Source organism: Propithecus coquereli, unplaced genomic scaffold (assembly GCF_000956105.1).
Source record: "Propithecus coquereli isolate 6110/MARCELLA unplaced genomic scaffold, Pcoq_1.0 Scaffold440, whole genome shotgun sequence".
In the NCBI taxonomy this organism is placed as follows: domain Eukaryota; kingdom Metazoa; phylum Chordata; class Mammalia; order Primates; family Indriidae; genus Propithecus; species Propithecus coquereli.
The window spans coordinates 751,583-773,465 of NW_012150175.1; the positions used below are offsets into that span (position 1 = coordinate 751,583).

The following is a 21,883-nucleotide window of genomic DNA, read 5'->3' on the forward strand; positions in this document are numbered from 1 at the left end:
TTTGAAGTTATAGCCATCCTCATGGTTATGAAGTGGTATCTCACTGTGGTTTTCATTTGTTTTCTTGATAGCTAATGATACTGAGCATACAAATGCTTATTGGCCACTTCTTTGAAGGAATGTCTATTCAAATCCTTTCCACATTTTTAATTAGGTTTTTATCTTTTTATTGTTGAATTTTATTGGCATTACATTATTACATTTTGCCATAATCTTTGAATTTTGTTTATGCCTGATTCTTTTTTTTCTCCTTTCTTTGACGAGAGTTGAGGGGAGGATAATATAATAGCATTGATTTTTCTTGCTGATATTTTGTTCCTCCTTTGTAAATTCTCTTTTGTCCTCAAGATTTGACGCGGTTTGATGATAAAGGAAACAAGACCAATATACCAGATAAGGAGCGGCAAATCGAGGCTCTCCAGTTGCTCTTCCTCATTCTCCCTCCTCCTAATCGTAACTTGCTGAAGTTATTGCTTGATCTTCTGTACCAAACAGCAAAGAAACAAGACAAGAATAAGATGTCTGCCTATAACCTTGCCCTTATGTTTGCACCCCATGTCCTGTGGCCAAAACATGTGAGTGTTGAGGGGAAGAGTAAAGATTGCTTGGTTTTCTTGGGCTGGGCCTCATCCCGTGGCTATCCCTTGGTCAAGTTATCAAGAGTCCAAGGTCTAGTCTTCAGTTTTATGAGATTAGGAACTTACTTTATTAGTTCATTCAAAAGTAATCAAATCTGAGGGGGCCAATTCCGGTTAACCTCACTTACAGTAAATCAGTCTCTGTAAACCTGTATGGCAGCTTACTAATGGGAACTCTTAGTGGGAAATTATAGCCACTAAATAAACTAGAATACCCATTTCGACTAGTCAGAAATCTTTCTTAACAGGAAAGCCTTCTTGGGAAATCAAATTAATTTCTGAAGGTTGAATGGTATAAATTTAGAATAGAGGTATATGATCTTATGGGATAATGTCACCAAGCTTATGGCCGAGATGTAACTTATAGCAATCTTGTCCTAACTTTCCTGTTTCCTGTGCTGAATGTGCTTCTTATTACTGAGACCGTGGCCTCCTCAGTGACTTACATGAGAAATAAATTATCTGAAGTCTTTTAAACAAATTTTTGACCTGGAGGCACATAGCTCATATTCCTGTCCCTTTATAATATAGGTTTTGCTATTTATTATATGATGGAATTGGGAGCCCAGGTACTTGGGTTGGAAGCTACAAACCAGTTATGTTATCTATGTCTTTTACCTTTTCTATGTTAGGCTCCTTCTCTGTAAACTGGGTAAAAGATAGAAAGTCCTCACTTGATGTCATTGACAGGTTCTTAGAAACTGCAACTTTAAGCGAATTTAAACAAATTTTTTTCCTAATCAGTGTTATAACAAAATGACATTGAATTTTCGAAATGATGTTATTCGAGGGCCTGCTGTTATTTGAGGACCTGCCCTAGATCATTTTGTTTAAAGTCATGGTTTCCAAGAACCTATCAGTGACTTTTTGAGGACTTACTGTAGTAGCTTTACCAGTTACCTCATAGGTTGTTGGGAAGATAATAGAAATAGATTATAGTGACTTATGAAAGATTTTTGAGATTATAAGAAATGAGAAAAGGAAGGTAAAAAAGAGAGCTTGTGTGGAACATTTTACCTAACAAGTAACTTAGTGCAAAAATAATATAAAGTTCTGGGCCAGGAAGAGCTCTAGGGCTGTGTAGAGGAGCAGAGAACACACCAACACTTGTCCATATTAAGGAGATTAAGCCTCAAAATGAAGGAATTTTAGCACCAGCTAACCAAGACAGTGGAAAAGGAGTGAGTAAACTGTGGGTATAAAAAGAACTATTTCAGGGGTCCTGGTAAAAGCAAACAGATAAAGTAACAAAGTACTTGTTGAGGATAAGAGCTTTGGGATAGTAGAGTTGCTGAAGTACTTAAAAAACAGGAGAAACGAAAGAAGGAAATCAATGACAATTTGACTGTTTTTAAGAAACGGATGTCACCTTTGGTATCAGTAGTGACAGTTTTCTTTTGTCTTTGAAGAAATTCCAGTTTCTCTGAAAAGGCAGTGTCCTTGATGGCTGGTACAGATTCTGTTCTTCTCCCAATTTTGAATCCTAGACTAGATTTTCTTTAGCAACTTTGGTTGAATGTCTAATTCTCAAGCAGAATTAGGAAATGAAGACTGGTTCTCAAGGATTTCCTGGTCACTTCAGGAACACATGGTTTTTCTAGATCATGTCATGTCCTGCTGAACCAAATAACCCTTCCTAGAATGAAACATTGTATTAGAGACACCTTTGTTAGGGGTAGAAACTCATAAATTTGAAAGCATAAGCGTATTGGTAAATCCTGCTTCTCAGCTCTTAATGTCCTTTGTCTGGTTTTTTTTCCCTCTGAATAGGTCACTGCAAATGACCTTCAGGAGAATATCACAAAATTAAACAATGGGATGGCTTTTATGATTAAACACTCCCAGAAACTTTTTAAGGTAGGTAAGGGATGGCATTTGGTTGGTAACAGGACAAAGAAAATGGAGCAGGGTGGGATCCTAAGCAGGGCTATGAAGATGAGTGTATAAGAAAGGTCCTGACTGAGGCTGTAAGCCAGAATGGACAGGAGCAAAACCCAGGGGAACAGCCAAGGTGGAGAGGAATAAGAATGGGAATAACAGGTCCTCTGGGTAGTTGGCTCCACCCTCCGAGTCAGCCTTCCTTTTTCACGAAAGGCCACAGGTGTTGGCAGCAGAGTAGTTTTATCCTGCCTGCTTCCTGCCAGTAGAATTTTGAGGGTGTGACCATCTCCTTTCATTTTGTACTCTTTGGCTCTTTCAGTTCAAATAGTCAGTGTTTCTGCCAACATAATTTTCTTAAGAACTTTGTGGGTCTTCTCTGGATTTCAGTGGGATTCATTGCATTAGACAAAAGCCACATATACAAATCTTTTGAAGATGAATCTTTTTCTGCCTTGGTCTTCTGAGAAGGCTGAAGGAGACAATGCCTTTAAGCTTCCTAAAGGCCCTCTGGTTTAACTGAGAGGATCTGTGAGGCACACTGTTACTCTCTTGAAAGGACCCTTGGTGAATACTCTGACCTTTTGATGCTTTTAAGATTTTAGCAAAAGGTTGTACAGTCACTTTCTTGACCTTTTCTTTAGAGTATATGTTCTTGATAGTGAATCTCTTAATTTTAGCTTTTTTTTTTTTTAAGTAGAGATGGGGTCTCACTATGTTGCCCAGGCTGGTCTTGAACTCCTGACCTGAAGTGATCCTCCCACCTTGGCCTCCCAAAGTGCTGGCATTATAGGCGTGAGCACCGGGCCAATTTTAGCATCTTTTGGTAGCTGAAGAGGCTGAGAATTTCCAAGGTCATCCTGTTCTGGTTCCTTTTTTCTTATAAAACACTTATAAAATTTGGCCGGGTGCGGTGGCTCACGCCTGTAATCCTAGCTCTCTGGGAGGCCGAGGCGGGTGGATCATTTGAACTCAGGAGTTTGAGACCAGCTTGAGCAAATGTGAGACCCCGTGTCTACTAAAAATAGAAAGAAATTAGCTAGACAACTAAAAATACATAGAAAAAATTTGCCGGACATGGTGGCGCATGCCTGTAGTCCCAGCTACTCAGGAGGCTGAGGCAGAAGGATCGCTTGAGCCCAGGAGTTTGAGGTTGCTCTGAGCTAGGCTGACACCATGGCACTCTAGCTCACAGCAACAGAGTGAGACTCTGTCTCGAAAAAAAAAAAACCACTCACAAAATTTATCATCTTAACCATTTTTGAGTGTACAGTTTTGTGGCATTAAGTACATTCACACTATTGTGCAATTATCACCAACACCCATCTCCAGAACTCTTTTCATCTTGCAGAATTGAAACCTTATACCCATTAAACAGTAACTCTCACCATACCTCTTTCCTCTCCCCCTAGCCCTTGGTAGCCACCATTCTACCTTCTGTCTCTAAGAGTTTGACTACTTTGGGTACCTCATATAAGTGGAATCATACTCTACTGCCCTTTTGTGACTGGCTTATTTCACTTAGCATGATGTCCTTAAGGTTCATCCACACTGTAGCATGTGACAGGATTTCCTTCCTTTTTAAAGGCTGCATAGCGTTCTGTTGTGTGGATACACCACATTTTACTTATCCATTTATCTGTCGGTGGACACTTGGTTTGCTTCTGCGTTTTAGCTATCATGACTAATACCACTACAAACGTGGGTGTATAAATATCTCTTCAAAGCCATGCTGTCAGTTCTTTTGGGTAAATACCCAGAATTGGCATTGCTGGATAATATGGTAATATTAATAAAATTTTTTGAGGAACTCCCATATTGTTTTCCATAGTGGTGTACCATTTTATATTTCCACCAACTGTGCATGAGAGTTCTGATTTCTCCACATCCTTGGTTTCGTGGTTTGGCAAAGTATTGGCCTCTACTACCATAGAGGCCAGAGCTTCTGTCTCCAAAATTTCCTCCCTTCTTGGGTCCAAAATTTGAAGACTGATTGTTGAAATCGCCAAAATCATTGTAGCTTCCACCGCCTCCAGAATTGCTTCCATCATTATCAAATCCATTGTAGCCATCCCCACTGCCACCATATCCACCACCGTTACCAACCATGGCTGCCAAAGCCACCATGACCACTGAAGATTCTTCCACAGCCGAAGTTGTCATTTCCACCAACACCACCTCCACGACCACCACCAAAGCTTCTAGAACCACTTGGGCCTCTTTGGCTGGATGAAGCACTAGCCGTCTCTTGCTTCAACACGGCTTTCCTTCATAGTTGTGGCCATTCACAGTATGGTATTTCTTTTTTTTTTTTTTTTTTTTAAGACTACAAGAGTTAAAGTTTAATTCACACAGGTTAGCTTTCTTTCCAAGGAAAACATTATGTGACAATTCACACTTGAACACCTCGTATAACACAAACTCCCACTCTATCTGGCACAGACATATGCAACATGCTATATTAAGTATAATTTCCATTTTATTTTTTTCCAACGGATAGTTTTTCTTCAGTCCTCAAGGACTCAACTCCTTACATAGGCTTTGGTGGAGGTCTTGGGGCAGCACCCACAGGTCTAAATTGGGGTGGGTGTTCGGTCCTTGTGGGCTTCCCGAGAACGATTCCTGACTACCTTGCTGTGAATGTCACAACTCACACAGTAATGTAGCTTCACATACAGCTTGGGAAGCACATAGGCATAGAAGACACTTGCTTCAGAAATGTCCCTGACAGCTGCGGCCTCCACTATGTTCCGAATGACGAACTTCTTTACGGCCTTGTCTTTAGGCACGCATTGGGCGCAGTTCGTGCAGTGAATAGGCTGCACATGGCCAAGACCCTTTTTGGCCCGACCGTTGTTCCTCCTTGTCTTTGTCATCTTGTAAGCGAGGACGTGAAAGAGCCACAGTATGGTATTTCTGAATGACAGTCTTATGCACAGAATCATGGTCATCAAAGGTTATAAAAGCAAAGCCCCTCTTGCCACTGCCTTGATCAGTCATGATTTCAGTCACTTCCATTTTCCCATACTGTTCAAAATAGTCTCTTTAGGTGCTGTTCTTCAGTATCTTCTTTAATGCCACCAACAAAGATCTTTTTCACAATTAAGTGGGTACCTCATCTTTGAGAATCTTCTCTGGAGACAGCTCTCTTTGGTTCTACAACTCTTCCATCTACCTTGTGTGGCCTTGCATTCATTGCTGCATCCACCTCCACAGTGGCATATGTGACAAACCCAAAGCCCCTGGAGCGCTTGGTGTTTGGGTCTCTCATTACCACACAGTCCATGAGCATTCTCCATTGCTCAAAATGGCTCCTTAGACTCTCATCCGTTGTTTCAAAGCCCAACCCTCTGATGAATAGCTTCCACAGCTGTTTGGGCTCTTTGGGAGACTCTGAGACATGATGGCAGTGGGAAGAGAGACTTCTAACGATGCTTCCTCGGCAGCGTCCATGAGCAGAAAAAGCTCCTTGGTTAAATTTATTCCTAGGCATTTTTTTTTTTTTTGGTGGCTTTTGTAAATGAGATTGCCTTCTTGTTTGCTTTTTCAGCTATTTCATATTGGTGTATAGAAACGCTACTGATTTTTTTTTTTGAGACAAAATCTTGTTCTGTCGCCCTGGGTAGAGTACAGTGGCATCATTATAGTTCACTGTAACCGCAAACTCCCGGGCTTAAGGGATCCTCCTCCCTCAGCCTCCTTAGTAGCTGGGACTACAGGGACGCGCCACCACGTTGGGCTAATTTTTCTATTTTTAATAGAGATGGGGTCTTACTCTTGCTCAGGCTGGACTTGAACGGAGCTCAAGCAATCCTCTTGCCTTGGCCTCCCAGGGTGGTAGGACTATAGGTGTGAGCCACCGTGCTTGGCCAGCTACTGAGTTTTTTTTTTTTTTTTTTTGGTGTAAAGGTTTATTGTATGCGGGGCAGGAGGGGAGAGGGGCTCAGTCCTTCTTGGCGGTGGCTTTCCTCATGGCGGCCAGGACGTTGCTCAGCTCCTCCCGCTTCCTCTTAGCGTGGATGTGTGTCCCCACCCTCTTCTTGATGAACTTGAGGGCCCGTTTGTCCTTGGAGACCTTGAGCAGCTCCATGGCGTGCCACTCATAGGGGGCAAAGGTGCACACCTCCCGGATCATGTCCCGCACGAACTTGATGTGTTTGGTGAGGCGCCCGCGGCGGCGGCTGTGCCTTGGCTTGCTCACGTTCTTGGTCACCTTGTGGCCCTTGTTGAGGCCCACGGCCATGGGGTAGCGCAGAGCCATGACTGGAATCCCTGATGGCGGCCGCACCGGAAGGGCAGCTACTGAGTTTTGTATGTTGATTTTGTATCCTGCAGCTTTGCTGAATTTTAAAATCAGATCTAAGAGCTTTTTGGTGGAGTCCTTAAGTTTTTCTAAATATAGGATCCTGTCATTTGCAAAGAGGGACAATTTGACTTCTTTTCCAATTTGGATGCCTTTTATTTCTTTCTCTTGCCTGATTGCTCTGGTGAGGACTTACAGTGCTATGTTGAATAAGAATGGTGAAAATGGACATCCTTGTTCTAGTTCTTAGAAGAAAGGCTTTCAATTTTTCCCCTGTACAGTATGATGTTAGCTATAGGTTTGTCCTATATGGCCTTTATTTTATTTTATTTTTTTTTTTGAGACAGAGTCTCACTGTGTTGCCCGGGCTAGAGTGAGTGCCATGGCGTCATCCTAGCTCACAGCAACCTCAAACTCCTGGGCTCAAGCGATCCTCCTGCCTCAGCCACCCGAGTAGCTGGGACTACAGGCATGTGCCACCATGCCCGGCTAATTTTTTCTATATATTTTTAGTTGTCCAATTAATTTCTTTCTAATTTTAGTAGAGACGGGGTCTCGCTCTTGCTCAGGCTGGTTTTGAACTCCTGAGCTCAAACAATCCACCCGCCTCGGCCTCCAAGAGAGCTAGGATTACAGGCGTGAGCCACCGCGCCCGGCCTATATGGCCTTTATTATGTTGAGGTATGTTCCTTCTATGGCTAGTTTGTTGAAAGTTTTTATCAAGAAAGGATGTTGAATTTTATGAAATGCTTTTTCTGCATCTGTTCAGATCTATAATTTTTGTCCTTCATTTTGTTGACGTGATGTATTATGTTTATTGATTTGCATATGTTGAACCATCCTTGCATCCCTGGGATGAATCCCATTTGATCACGGTGTATTATCCTTTTTTTTAGAGACAGGGTCTTGTTATGTTGCCCAGACTGGACTCAAACAATTGCTGGACTCAAGCAATCCTCTCACCTCCACCTCCCAAGTAGCTGAGACTACAGCTATGTGCCACTGAGCTCAGCTCTTGTGTTATCTTTTTATGTGCTGTTGGATTTTGGTTTGCTAAGCATACGATTTTTCTTTCTTTCTTTATTAAGTCAAGAACTTTCACCTTTTTACTTAAAGGAAGCACTTTACAGCTTCTCTTTGGCATGTCTGAAACTGCCATTATCACTACTTTCATGCTTTGGAGCCATTATTAAGTAAAATAAGGGTTATTTGAATACAAGTACTGCTATATCCTGACAGTCTAGCTACTAAGTGACTACTGGGTGGGTAGCATATACAGCATGGTTATGCTGGACAAAGGAATGATTCATGTCCCGGGCAGGTTGGAGAGAAATGGCATGAGATTTCCTCATGCTGCTCAAAACAGTGCAGTTTAAAACTTATGAACTGTTTATTTCTGGAATTTTGCATTTAATATTTTCAGACCAGGGTTGCCTTTGGGTAACTAAAACCATGGAAAGCCAAACCATGGATGAGGGAGGACTACTATATAAGTCTTTTACCTTCTTGGTTAAGGGTTGAGTTAATTGTTAAATATTTTATTCTTTTTGATGCTATTGTAAAGGGACTTGTTTTCTTAATCTCCCTTTTGGATTGTTCATTGTTAGTGTATAGAAATGCAGCTACTTTTTGTGTGTTGACTTTGTATCCTGGTACTTTGCTGAATTTATTCCAACAATTTTTTTGTGGAATCTTTAGGGTGGTCTACATATAAGACCATATCGTCTGTGAACAGAAATAATTTTACTTCTTCCTTTCCAATTTGAATGTCTTTTTTGCTTGTCTAATTGCTCTGGCTAGTTCTGGTTCCTCTTTGTTTAGCAGTTTTTTCCTCAATTTATCTCTCCTCTTACATCATAGCGGCTTGATTCTTATTGAAGGCCGGGAGGAGAGTCTCTCTAGTGTGTGCTAGCAATTCGAAGCCATATATACATCTCTATATAAAATAACCTCCTCTCTGTATGCCATCTCATTACCTTTGCCATATAACCTAATCATTGGAGTGACATTTCATTCACCAGTATTCAGTTGGTTAGAAGCAAATCACAAGCTCCACCCACACTCATGGAGAAGGGATTATACCCAGGATATGAACCTAGGGGCCATTCCTAGGATTTACCCACCACAGGCTGGTAAGTGACGCAGTGTCCAGAGTTTAAAAATGAAAGATCAGAATCTTTTGCTTAATAAGCTGGAAACAAAGGGTAAAGAATGCATCATCCCTACTGGGTTTAGGTGCCAAGGCCAGTTTCTGGTCAATAAGAGATCAAGATCTAGATAAGTAAACAGGACAACAGAAGAAAGAGTGGTTTTTAATGATAAGCAAAGATATTGCAAATCAGTTCTTTATATACTTCCTATTTAGGAGAACTAGTTCCAAAGCATGGATTTATGGGCGGGAAGTAGAGAGGAGTTGTGAGTATGGAGGGTAAGGCAGTATCTGACAGTAGTTGTGAGTCAGAATGGGAGATTTTTAGGAGCAGTTCCTAATAGAAATCTCCTTCCATTGAGTTCTCTTGTTACCATTGATTTGGGGTTAACTTTTCATAGCCACCACCCACAAGTTAAAGAGAGGTGGGATTTCCAACCTTTCAACTTTCTGATCTCTGTCTGTGGAGCCCTTTTTTCCTTGCTGATTGTCCAGTGTGCACAATTCAAGTATACAATGAGGTTGTACTTCACTGTGAAGGACTTTTTCTTAAAGTGACTTAAAGCAACACACATTTATTATCTTACAGTTCTGTAGGTCGGAAGTCTGACATGGGTCTCACTGAGCTAAAGTCAGGTGTTAGCAGGGCTGCATTCCTTTCTGATGTTCTTCAAAGACAATCTGTTTACTTGCCTTTTCCAGCTTCTGCAGGGAGCCCACATTCCTTGGCTCGTGCTCTCCTTTCTCTGTCTTTAAGGCTAACAATTTTGCCTCTCTCTGACCATCCTCCTTTAGTCACAATTCTCCCTGACCACAGCTGGAAAAGGTTTTCTGCTTTTAAAGCCCCTTGTGATCATATTGGACCCACCTGGATAATGTAGGGTAATCTCCCCATTTCAAGGTCCTTAACTTAATCACACAGCAATGTCCCTGTTACCACATCTGAGAGATATGGAGGGAGATAACCCAAAGTGTTTGTTTTACTCTCTACTCTCGCTCAGTATAATACTCTGACACAGATGTGTGGGGGTATTCCCCCCACACCAAACAGTTCTGCTATGGACACCCGTCAGTTCAATTCTGACACTATCTGCCTAGAGACAGCCTCAGATCCCACAGGTTGAGGGCTCAGTCCCATAAGACTGCCCCTCACTTCGCATGCTAGTTGCAAGTAGGTTGATACCTTTACTTCTGACTGACTGCTGTAAATTGGGGGTGCCCATGACCCCTTCCTTGGGTTAATTTGCTAGAGTGGCCCACAAAACTCAGGGAAACACTGTACTTACACTTACCCATTTATTATAAAAGATATTACAAAAGTTACAGATGAACAGACAGATGGAAGAGATGCTTAGGGCAAGGTGTGTGGGAAGGGGCATGGAACTTCTATCCCCTCTCTTGGGTACCACCCTCGAGGACCATGTGTTCAGCTATCCAGAAGTTCTCCAAACCCAGTCCTTTTGTGTTTTTATGGAAGCCTGATTGTGTCGGCATGACTGGTTAAATCATTGGCCATTGGTGATCAACTCAATCTCTCCCCTTTCAGTTGGGGGTAGGGCTGAAAGTTCTAACCCTCTCGTCATGCCTTGGTCTTTCTAAGGGTCTTCAGCTACCAGTCATCTCATTAACGTATAAAAGTCACTCTTACCATTCTGGAGATTTCAAGGGTAGGAGCTGTGGGCTAGAAAACAGGGTCAGGGAGTTGAAGACCAAATATATATTTCACAGTATCATACCATGAAAGGAAACATATCACTATGAAGGATGCTGAGAGTACAGATGATATTAGATGGCACAGACCTTAGAGATAAAACACAAGTATAATCTCCTATATGTCATTCAGCTTGGTACGAGTTCTAATTACTAGACTCTTTTAAGTTTCACTATGTTTACTCTTCCTTTCTCTTCTGTAGACCCTCTTTCAGCTCCTCACCTTTGGGGTTTTGACTCTTGTTTGCTACTTTGCCTTTATTTCCAGGCCAGTTTGGACATTATTTGAGCTTCTGTTGATCTCTAAAGGAGAGGAAGAAAGTTTAATGGGGATTTATTTTGGTCTTAGGTCTTTTCTCTTTGAATTTGGGTGGGAACTATTGTCCTAGTGGCCACCTGCTTCAGCACCTTGGCTTATTCGAATCTTCCCTGAGCCTTTCCCCTGGGAAATGCTCTGTCACTTATTCTGGGTTCCTGTTTTACCCTAGATATGCCCTTTCTGTGCTTTTTTGTGTCATCTTCTTATTCTCAGGCTTCTTTTGGTTGACTTTTTACCTCCTCCATCCTCGGATTCTGTGTTATGTTCATTCTGTGTTTTTTTACTTTTTTCTGTTTTACCATCTTCCTTAAAATTCCTCTTAACTATTTCTAGCTCTGGGTCCTCCACTATTATCAGTCCATCTGACTCACATGTTTTATATCTCCCCAAAAGAAGCCACCACATCTGTTCCTAGGGGTTTATAATGTATGCACAGGTAAGGCCATGCCCACTTTACCTGAGCAGTCCTTTTGTTGTTTCTCCATGAATTGTAAAATACGTAAGATCTTAGATTTTCATGTGAACCTATCTGCCCCTGGTTCCCTTTCTAGATAACCCTTCAGCTCCTAGTATCTTTGGGGTGAGGGCAGAGTTTTTTTTCCTCTTCTTTTCTTTTTTTTTAAATGACAGTTACAGAACAGGTGGTATGGGTTCTTTCATATTCTTGTTTGGAGAAAATTTTTCTTTTTTCTGCTCCATGTGATCTGTAGAAAATGTCTTTTGGTTTAAAACTCTGCTTTGTGGATTTCCAAGTTAAAAATTAAACTATAGATATCATAATGTCTTTGTCATGAGATCTTTTATAAAAAACTTTTATTATGAAAAATTTCAAATATGGAGAAAAGTTAAAAGAGTAAAAGAGCAAATATTCACATATAACTCTCCCTCAGATTCAACAAATGTTATCATTTTGCCATCTTTGCTTTCTCTCTCTCTGTATATGTTTACACTTTTATTGTTTTTGGCTGAAACCCTGAAAGTGATTTCAGACATCGTGATACTTCATTCCTAAATACTTAAGCATGTATCTTCTAATAAGAATATTCTCTTAATAGTCACAGTACTATTTATCACATCTAAGGAAATTAATAAGAATTTCATATCATCTAATATTCAGTACATATTCAAATTTCTTCAGCTGTCCTAAGAATGTATTTCATAGCTTCTTTTTTTCCAGCATAAGCCAATAAAGGCTTATGTACTGCTTTTGATTATTATGTCACTTTTAATTTGGAACAATCATTATGCCTTTTCTTCATGTCATTGATTGTTGAAGCATTCAAGTCAATTGTATTGTAGAACATCCCACATTCTAAATTTATATTATTGTTTTCGTAAGGTCATTTAACTTGCTTCTCTCTCTCCTTCCATGTAGTTCCTATAAACTAGAAGTTCGGTCTAGAGTCTTAATTAGATTCAGGTTAAGCATTTTTGGCAAAGATACTTCATAGGTGAGGAGTGTGTGTGTGATATTGGATCACATTAGGAGGCACAGAATATTAGATTTTCTCACTGTTAATGATGCTAATTTTGCTAACTGATAGTTCTGATAGAGATCTGATAGATCTCTCAATAAAGGCACAGTTTTACCTTTGCAATTAGTAAATAACCTGTAGGGTGATTACAGGTTATATAATGGTTTTAGCATCTATTGATAATCCTGCTGGAATCTGTGATTACATTGGGCATTACAAAATTGTGATTTTTTAATTCTGTCATTTAATCTTTATTAGCTGGCTTCTTTGGAGAATAGCTTTTCTTCTTTTTTTGCCTTATTCTCTCTCTCTTTTTAAATGATTATCACTCTAGACTCATGGATTTTTATTTATTCACTGTTAGTCAATTTTAGTTGTTAATTTTGATATTCACATTGTCCCCAATTTGGCCAGTGATAGCCCATGTAAACTGGCTCTTACATCTTTTTATCAGGACTCCATTGTCTTTGAGTGTTTCCTTTCTGGTATAAAATGTCCCAGCTCACTTTGTACTTGTTCTGCCCTGGATCTGGAATCAATTATTTTCTCCAAGGAGCCTTTGTTTCTTTGAATGACACTAGGTGTACTCATTGTTTCTGGTGTGTCATTGCCTCCAGGCTCTTTGAGGGCAGGGGGGTAGATTAAAATATTTTTTTAAAGAAATCGTAAGTTCATGTTAGTACTACCAATTCAGATTTAGCATTATAGAGCTTTTTCTTGGCTTCTTTTACTTTGTATTTGTATCTCTTTTTCTTATACTGCAAATGCCAGATTTTAATGGCATTTGTATGTATTATTTGTTTAACCCTACAATATGTGTAAATTAATTTCAAAATAATACAACTGTTACTACTAACAATAAACCTAAATAAACCTACTGATTGAAGTTAAGCTTTCCTTGCAGTTCCTTTTCCCTTAAATATATCCCACTAGGATGTATAGTTAGAATATACTTTTTAAAAGTTGTATGAAATAGTGCCTTTCTCTGTGCTCATGTTATCAATTTGGTATACAGATTTTTTTTTCTTGTTTGTGTTTAGTTCTAGAGTTTGTTTTTATTGATTGATTGATTGATTGATTGATTGATTTTAGACACAGGCTCTCACTCTTTTGCCAAGGCTAGAGTGAAGTGGCGTCATAGCTCACTGCGGCCTCAAACTCCTGGGCTCAAGCGATCCTCCTGCCTTAGCCTCCCAAGTAGCTGGGACTACAGGCATGTGCCACCATGCTCAGCTAATTTTTTAAAAAAATTTTTGTAGAGACAAGGTCTCACTCTTGCTCAGGCTGGTCTCAAACTCCTCGCCTCAAATGATCCTCCCGCCTTGGCCTCCTAAAGTGGTAGGATTACAAACATGAACTACCGAGCCCAGCCTATACGTGTCATGTTTGATTTTTAAAACAGCAATAGCTACATTGGTATCTTCTCACCGTTTTCCCATCAGATTTGTTGAGATATCTATTTGGTGGCAAGAGAAAGGAAGCTATGGAAGAGGGCATTTTGAAGATCTTTGGCTTTTCCAAAGTAATCTGCCAGTCAAATAATTTTGAGAACCACTATCCTTGTCGTCTGAGAGAATTTTAAATCCTACCAACTACTAGGTCTTGGTTTTCTTTTATGTCTTGTGCAGGCTCCTGCATATATTCGGGAATGTGCCAGATTGCACTATTTGGGATCCAGAACTCAAGCATCAAAGGTAAGAATAGGAAACTACTCTTAACTCAAACAAGGAAAGTGTTAAGATTAGTGGAGTTTTAAAACGAAAGTATGAACTCAAAGTAAAGCCATGGAAAATAAGAAGTTTTTTAAAAATACCCCCACATACAGTATTCTTGTCTGCTTTCCGAGGTTCTCCAATGGTGGATGGTATCTTCTACATAAGAATGATGGCATAGACTATATGTTTAAAAGTTTTTTTTTTTTTTTTTTGAGACAGAGTCTCACTCTGTTGCCCGGGCTGGAGTGCCGTGGCTTCAGCCTAGCTCACAGCAACCTCAAACTCCTGGGCTCAAGCGATCCTTCTGCCTCAGTCTCCCGGGTAGCTGGGACTACAGACATGCGCTACCATGCCCGGCTAATTTTTTCTATATATATTTTTAGTTGTCCAAGTAATTTCTTTGTATTTTTAGTAGAGACGGGGTCTCGCTGTTGCTCAGGCTGGTCTCAAACTCCTGAGCTCAAACGATCCGTCCACCTCGGCCTCCCAGAGTGCTAGGATTACAGGCATGAGCCACCGTGCCCGGCCTGTTTAAAATTTTTATATAAAGTCCTTCTACATTATTATAACATATGATAGAAGCAACCTGTACATAGCAAATGTATTAAGTATTTTACAATAACAAAAGTACAGTTTTATGTAATTCGTTCTTATTTTAGTTTCAGTGGTATAGTAAAACTCTATTAAATGGCTAAAAGAGTTGAGACCACACGAGCTTAGATAAGGAAATATGAGATGCTTATTAACAGAAGATTATATATGATTATTGAGTCTTAAAAGTAAGAAGTTAAAAAAAGTTACAAGCACTTTTTGTGTGCTTAAACTTTTTAAGTTCTATTTAGCCTGTCTTGGTTAGAAACTTAAACTGTCATGCTATTTTTTTCCACTCCTGTTTGTTTCTCCCTTTCATTCAGCAAATATTCAGTATGACCAGAAAAACAGTATTTGATTTCAACTAGTTTAACTGGAGTGTGGTTTTCCTTAGAGAGTTGTTTTTGTTCCTCTACCGCTGCTGTGTAGTTGTCACGTTAAGATGTCCTGTGTGGGAAGGAGTACCAATGCCCTTGGGCTCCAGGGTGGATCGTCACTTTAGTGTCTACGTGACTTTAAATGTACAGTTTAACTTCAATTTTTTTCTTCTATCGAATGGAAATAGTGATACCTTCCCTGCTTACCTTGTAGAATAGCAGTGAGAATTACATGAGATTAAAAGATGCTTTGAAAACTGAATCCTCATACCCTCTTGGTGGCAATATTTTAAATGCCTTTAGGTTCTCTGGGCAGGTCATGGGAGTGGGCTTTTAATACAATATAACCTATAGTAATACGTTCTTATTTATCTGATAATGTTGTTAAGATTTTTTTTTGTTCCTGGGTATAGGAATATACTGTATCCTCACTCCCTCCTTTTTTGTTCCAGGTTTTTGTGGGAATCCAAAAACAAAGCCTGCAGCATACATGAATTCACTTTTCTTTTAAATTATCTTTAGGATGACCTTGATCTGACAGCTTCATGTCACACTAAGTCCTTCCAGCTGGCAAAATCTCAGACACAGAGCCGGGTAGATTCCTGCTGTCATGAGGAGGAGACCCAGCAGCGTACAGAAGAGGCACTGAGAGAGCTGTTCCAGCATGTTCACAACATGCCAGAGTCAGCAAAGAAGAAACAAATTATCAGACAGGTGCTGAAGGCAGGGAAATAATGATGGGGCTTTAAGAATGTGATCATGGTTGCAGAATCAGTAGGGAATATTGTTAAGAACCTTATTTAATTTGGGGCTCTTATTGGGCCAAGCTTTGGCTCAGCCAAGGAAGCAAGCTTGTCTCTGGAATCTCAGTGGTGATCTCTGTGCTACTGCCCCACTAGAGAAAGGAGTGGAGGCTCTTGGATTTCTACAGTTAAACAGGAGGAGCCAAGTGTGGTTAGAGTATCTCTAATTCTGGTCATGTACCAAATTTGCTGAGAGAGGACCAGCAGTTACAGTATATTGTTCCAAAGTTTAAACCCTTCAGATTTTCTTGGCAAATAACTTTCTGAATTTCAATTTTCTTGTTTGTAAAATGGTAATATTAATGTCCATGTTTCGTGGTTGTAAAGATTAGAGATAATCTGTGTAGAGTCGCTGGCACCTCAGAGCATAAGTGGTAACTCCTACTAATGGAGTTGTTTGCAGCTAGAAAACACGATAAAAAAAGGTCTTAGTCTGATACTAGCAAGTAGGAATTCTAGTGGCTCAGTTTGTTTATTTTGGAGCTATGGGAACAACATTAGGTCTTTCATTTGCCATTTTGGGACTCAAAGTGTGGTTTGAATAAATCCTAATGACTTGGGCAATTTGTTTCTCAGGAAATTTATTTTGTCTCAATACCTCTTGAATTTTAGCTGAACAGGCAGAGGTAAGCCTCTTGACTTCTTATTCAGCTGGGACTTTTTGGGGGAAGAGTCTGTTTTTATTTATTTATTTTATCCCTGATGTCAAGCATAGGGCCGGGTGTAAACAAGTAAGAGAAGTTTTCTGTCACTCTCTTTGAAGTTACTTTGAGATCTAGTAAATTGTGCTATGACAGGGATTTTATAGGGTGTTGGCTGAGTAATGTTGCAGATTCAAAGCAGTCTAGTGATTTACTTCTTGATAGAAACTAAAATAGTAGTTTCATGTAGAACAAGTATGACTTCTGTCAACAAGAACACTGAGGGTTAAAGATAATACAAAGGAAAAACATTATTTTGCATTTTTTATTGTTTTTTTTTTGAGACAGAGTCTTGCTCTGTTGCCTGGCCTAGAGTGCTGTGGCATCAGGCTAGCTCACCGCAACCTCAAACTCCTGGGCTCAAGCAATCCTTTTGCCTCAGCCTCCCGAGTGGCAGGGACTACAGGCATGTCCCACCATGCCCAGCTAGTTTTTTCTATATATTTTTAGTTGTCCAGCTAATTTCTTTCTATTTTTAGTAGAGATGGGGTATCACTCTTGCTCAGGCTGATCTTGAACTCTTTACTTTGAGCAATCCTCCCACCTCAGCCTCCCAAAGTGCTAGGATTACAGGCATGAACCACCATGCCCAGCCTAATTTGCATTTTTTAAAAAAACAGGAAATTATAGAGAAGAAGAAAATAAATCACTCATCCTGTTAGTGTTTACATTTTAGGCATTTCTTTCAGTCTTTGTCCTGTGGATGTATTTTTACATAGTTATGATCATACCATATACTTTAAAAATTTTATTTCTTTTTCACTAAATATTATAGCATTAACATTTTCTCATGCATGCTTGCAAACTCCTTGCATACATTTTAAATACTGCTATTTTTCAGCTCCATCGTAATCTTATGGGACCACTGTCATATGGTCCCATATGACATGTGGTTCATCATTGACCAAGACGTTGTTATGCAATACATGACTGTATTTGAATTTTATTTGTGGAAGAAACTAAATTGTTTCCCACGGTCTGGATTTAATTGATTGCATCCCTGTGATATTATTTAGCATGTTACTCAGTCCTCTGTACTTGCTGTTGTATTAACTGGTAGTTAGATTTACTTCTAGAGGCTTGATCTGCTTCCAATTCCATTTTTGGGGAGTAAGAGCACTTTATAGTTGGTGTGTACTTTTGTTTCATTTTGTTTTGTTTTTGGTGTATACTTTTTATATGCATTTCTAAAAGTCTGAAATACACATTGCAAAATAGCTTCCCCAGAACATTTTGCCAATTAACACCCCCCAGCTTGATATGAGAAAACCTACCTTATTGCACCCTTACCAGTGTTATCAGGAATAATGGGTTTTTACTTGTCCCAATGTGTTCAGAAGTGATGCTTACTAGCTGAGCTTTTTAGAGGTGACTAAATTTTCTGTCTGCTGAGATAATTAACTTTGAGAACCTCTTGGTATTTGTATATAAAAAAGTCATTTTTTAACGTCTAGAATCTAAACTGACAAAAATATACTAATTTATAATTCAGAAAATTTAAAAATATAGTTAGAAAAGACAGAAGAGTAGAAGAATTAAGTACTATGTTATTATTATTATTTTGTTTTTTCATTTTGGATGACACTCCTAGGATATATTATTATTTTTTAAGTTGAGAAGTGAGTGGCTAATCAAAGCATTGAATAAGACTACACAATGCCTGGGTCTTCCCTTTTTCTCCTTTAGACACCTCCACATGGAAAGTTGATGTTGATAGCATTGACAAGTCTGCATTCTGATGTATTTCCTCTGATGATAACGCTGGCAGGCAATCATGATAGATATCCATTTAAAGAGCTTTAATAACTTTTAAAAAAATTCTGTTTGCAATTTCTGTTAAATTAAGGACTGTTTTAGACTATGCCAGTATCTTTCTATGTCCAAGATGTTTATGCAAAAAAAAATCATGATTACCAGCTAGAGGTCTTGGGCAAATTCCATAAGCTCTCCAAGTCTCTGTTTCCTTGTCTGTAAAATAGGGATAATAATTCCATATTCAAGGAATGTGAAGTGCTGGACCCCTCAGAGCAATTTGATAAAATTTGACTTCTTTTTGGCAGCATCATTTCTGCCTTTGTGATTTGCTTGTTGACCTCCTAATCCATATGTGCACAGACTCACTTATTCCTGGACTCTTCTGGGTATTTACATGTAGGTATTGATTATCACAGAATGCTACCCTTGATAGGAGAATATTAATAAAACGTCTTCTATGTTTTCTTTTAGTTTAATAAGCAGTCTTTGACCCAAACACCAGGGCGAGAGCCTTCCACTCCCCGAGTACAGAAGAGGGCCCGTTCACGCTCCTTCAGTGGGCTTATCAAGGTCGGTATACTGTGCTGGGGTTTTCAGCATTGAATGTGAGGCAGTTTAATAGTCTGATTTTTCTTATGGATAAACAATTTTCTCCTATTCTTTGGGATCCTATAAAGGGTGAATTTGTAAGAGAGTATGGATAGGATTTGGAAAACTTTTATTTTTCAAAGCATTTTGCTGTGTTTCAAATCAGAGAAGGGGCTCAATGGAGAAGGGAAGTGTAAAAGAAATAAAGGTTTTTTCTGGGACTGAGGACAGAATCCTCCTTCCTGAGCAGTGGAAAAAGTCTCTTTTGTTTCCTGACCTACTTTGAGCTATACACTTCTTCTTTTTTTTTCTTTTTTTTAACATTTTTAACAGCTTTATTGAGATATAATTCATATACCATTCACCCATTAAGAGTGTATAATTCAGTGGCTTTTAGTATATTCACAGAGTTGGGCATCCATTTACCACAATTTTCAATCATTTTCATTATTCCAAAAAGAAACCCCATACCCCATAGCCATCACCAACCAATCTCCCCCCCAATTAATTCCCTAGCCCTAGGCAACCACTAATCTTTCTGTGTCTATAGATTTGCTTATTCTTGACATTTCATATAAATGGAATTATATAATACATGATCCTTTGTGATTAGCTTCTTTCACTTAGTAGGTTCATTAATATTATAGCATGTATCAGAACTTCATTTCTTCATATTGCTGAATAATATTCCACTGTATGGGCATATCACATTTTATTTATCCATTCATCAGATGATGGACATTTGGGTTGTTTCTACTTCTTTATTATTATGAATAATGTTGCTATAAATATTGATGCACAAGTTTTGTGTGAACATATGTTTTCATTTCTCTTGGATATATAGGAGTGGAATTTCTGGGTCATATGGCAAATCTATGTTTAACCATTTGAGGAACTGCCAGATTGTTTTCCAGAGTGGCTGCACCATTGCACATTCCCACTAGCAATGTATAAGGGCTCCAATTTCTCTACCTTCTCATCAACACCTGTTATTATCTGTCTTTTTAATTATAGCCATCCCAGTAGATATGAAGTGGTATCTCGTGGTTTTGATTTACATTTCTCTTATAGCTATATTAAATGTTTTTAAATTTCCACCATACAAAATATCCTAAAAATGTTTTTCAAGGGCCATAGTACATCATTGAAAAATTACAACTTTTTAGTCTCTCATACAGAAAGATTAGGGAATATAGACTGAGGAAATTGTTTCTATTATTAATTTCATACTCTTAACCTTGTTTCTAAATTCCAAAGTAAGAAGTGAAGTAGAGACTAAGGCATGAGTTTAAAGTCTGAAAATAAAGAACAGCTATGTCTAATTTTCTGTTTGCTATTTTGGATCATTACTTTTTTATCCCTTATTTCTTCTTCTTTTCTTTCTGGAAAAATAATAAATACTCAGGTTTTTTTTTTTTTTTTGGAAGATTATGTTTGTGGTCCCAAGATTCAACATGGGAATGGGAAATGTCAGAAAGAAAAAGTATATGATGACTGCCCTTGTTCCCCAAGAATAGCAACATGTATTTACTCATCAAAGTTCAGTGTATTTGTCCAGTTCAGCACTTCATCCACTTCCCACTCCATCACGGAATCTATCCCACCATCTTCAATAGCTCTTATTAGCCCCTTCTTTGCTGTGTGAATTAAACCTAGAGTTTTAGGATGTGTTGACTTAGCCTCCAGGCTTCCTGTGTAGTACATTTGCCTCATCCATTCTATTTTTCTAATTTTTCTTTTCTTTTCCAAATCTTGCCTTCTCTTCAGTTTAGAGAAATGAAATTCAGTTTCTTTTTTATCTTCCACTACTTCACTGGCAGTAGATAACCAAAATCCACCTAATCTGAATCGCACATGAATGCCAGCAGCAGCGTCTAGAAGCTCTGCCTCTTTAGGATTAATATATTTCATTATTGGACGTGGTTCCCCTTGTCTTCTTAAATCAATCAGACTTTTCAAACGTTGGTATACAGCGACATTAAGGAAATTTTTCCAGGCCTGCTGAATGACTCTGGCAGCTTTATCCCACATTGTAAATTCTGAATTCTGTTTCCAAGGCATTTGAAATTCCTGCCAATCGGCGCTGGCCGGGGCTCCGCTTGATTCCTTGGTAACGTGGCAAGCCCGAGCTATACACTTCTTTACACAATTTGCTAAACCTATGGAGAAGTGAGGAAGTTGAGAGAGACCAGGGGAATTGATAGAAAAAATGGATTTTCTAATAGGCTAGTGAGTTTTGGTACCTCAAAGATTTGTAAGCTTAATATTTTTAACAGTTGTAGGACTCTCTTCCCTTGTGTCAAATTCATTAAAAGTCTTGTTTTTAAAACAAATACAAAATATACTTCTGTGCTGTTGCTATCACTGCAGAGTCGATTTGTAAGTCTTCACAGGTGATTTTCACTTGTAGTTAAGGAATATTGCCATCAGGTGGCAGTAGATAACTTGATTATGGGGTTCAAATTTCCATGTGTAAACGGAGGCAAGGTTCTGGTTAATTTAGAGATTAGCATTATTCTGTGTTACATTATTTTTCTTCCTAAAATTGTTTTACCTTTATTAAGATGTATAAATCCAGCAACTTTAAGAAGCCCTTTGCTTAAAATTTAAAATTTTTACCCTAAAAAATAAAATACCTTGTAATTTTTTTTCTTTAGGGTGCAGCTATTAGTATGTACAAATTCATCTAACTCTAATTTTGGTCCTAGTTATAGTTTATAGATGTATAGAATTCACTATCAATTCTGATCTTCTGGGACCAATAGGCTCTGGGACAATAGGCTTGCTTGACATCAAAATTTCCTTTGCTCTCAATAGAGTGAAAAGGCAACCCATGGAATGGGAGAAAATATTTGCAAATCATATATCTGGTTAGGGGTTA

At 38.9% G+C, this 21,883-nt stretch overlaps 1 protein-coding gene and 1 pseudogene across 2 annotated transcripts in view; one reads left to right on the forward strand and one right to left on the reverse strand.

Annotated features, from left to right (window-relative positions):
• Positions 1-21,883, forward strand: part of ARHGAP19 (Rho GTPase activating protein 19) — a 61,061-nt gene that overhangs the window by 31,275 nt on the left and 7,903 nt on the right. The window contains exons 5-9 of the mRNA XM_012654518.1: positions 349-575; positions 2,409-2,495; positions 14,101-14,166; positions 15,678-15,869; positions 18,886-18,984. Coding sequence (XP_012509972.1) covers positions 349-575; positions 2,409-2,495; positions 14,101-14,166; positions 15,678-15,869; positions 18,886-18,984 — 671 coding nt within the window. The remainder of the gene's footprint in view (positions 1-348; positions 576-2,408; positions 2,496-14,100; positions 14,167-15,677; positions 15,870-18,885; positions 18,985-21,883) is intronic.
• On the reverse strand, positions 6,419-6,782 carry LOC105818492 (annotated as a pseudogene). The gene has a single exon (XR_001137886.1). The product of XR_001137886.1 is annotated as a 60S ribosomal protein L36 pseudogene (transcript).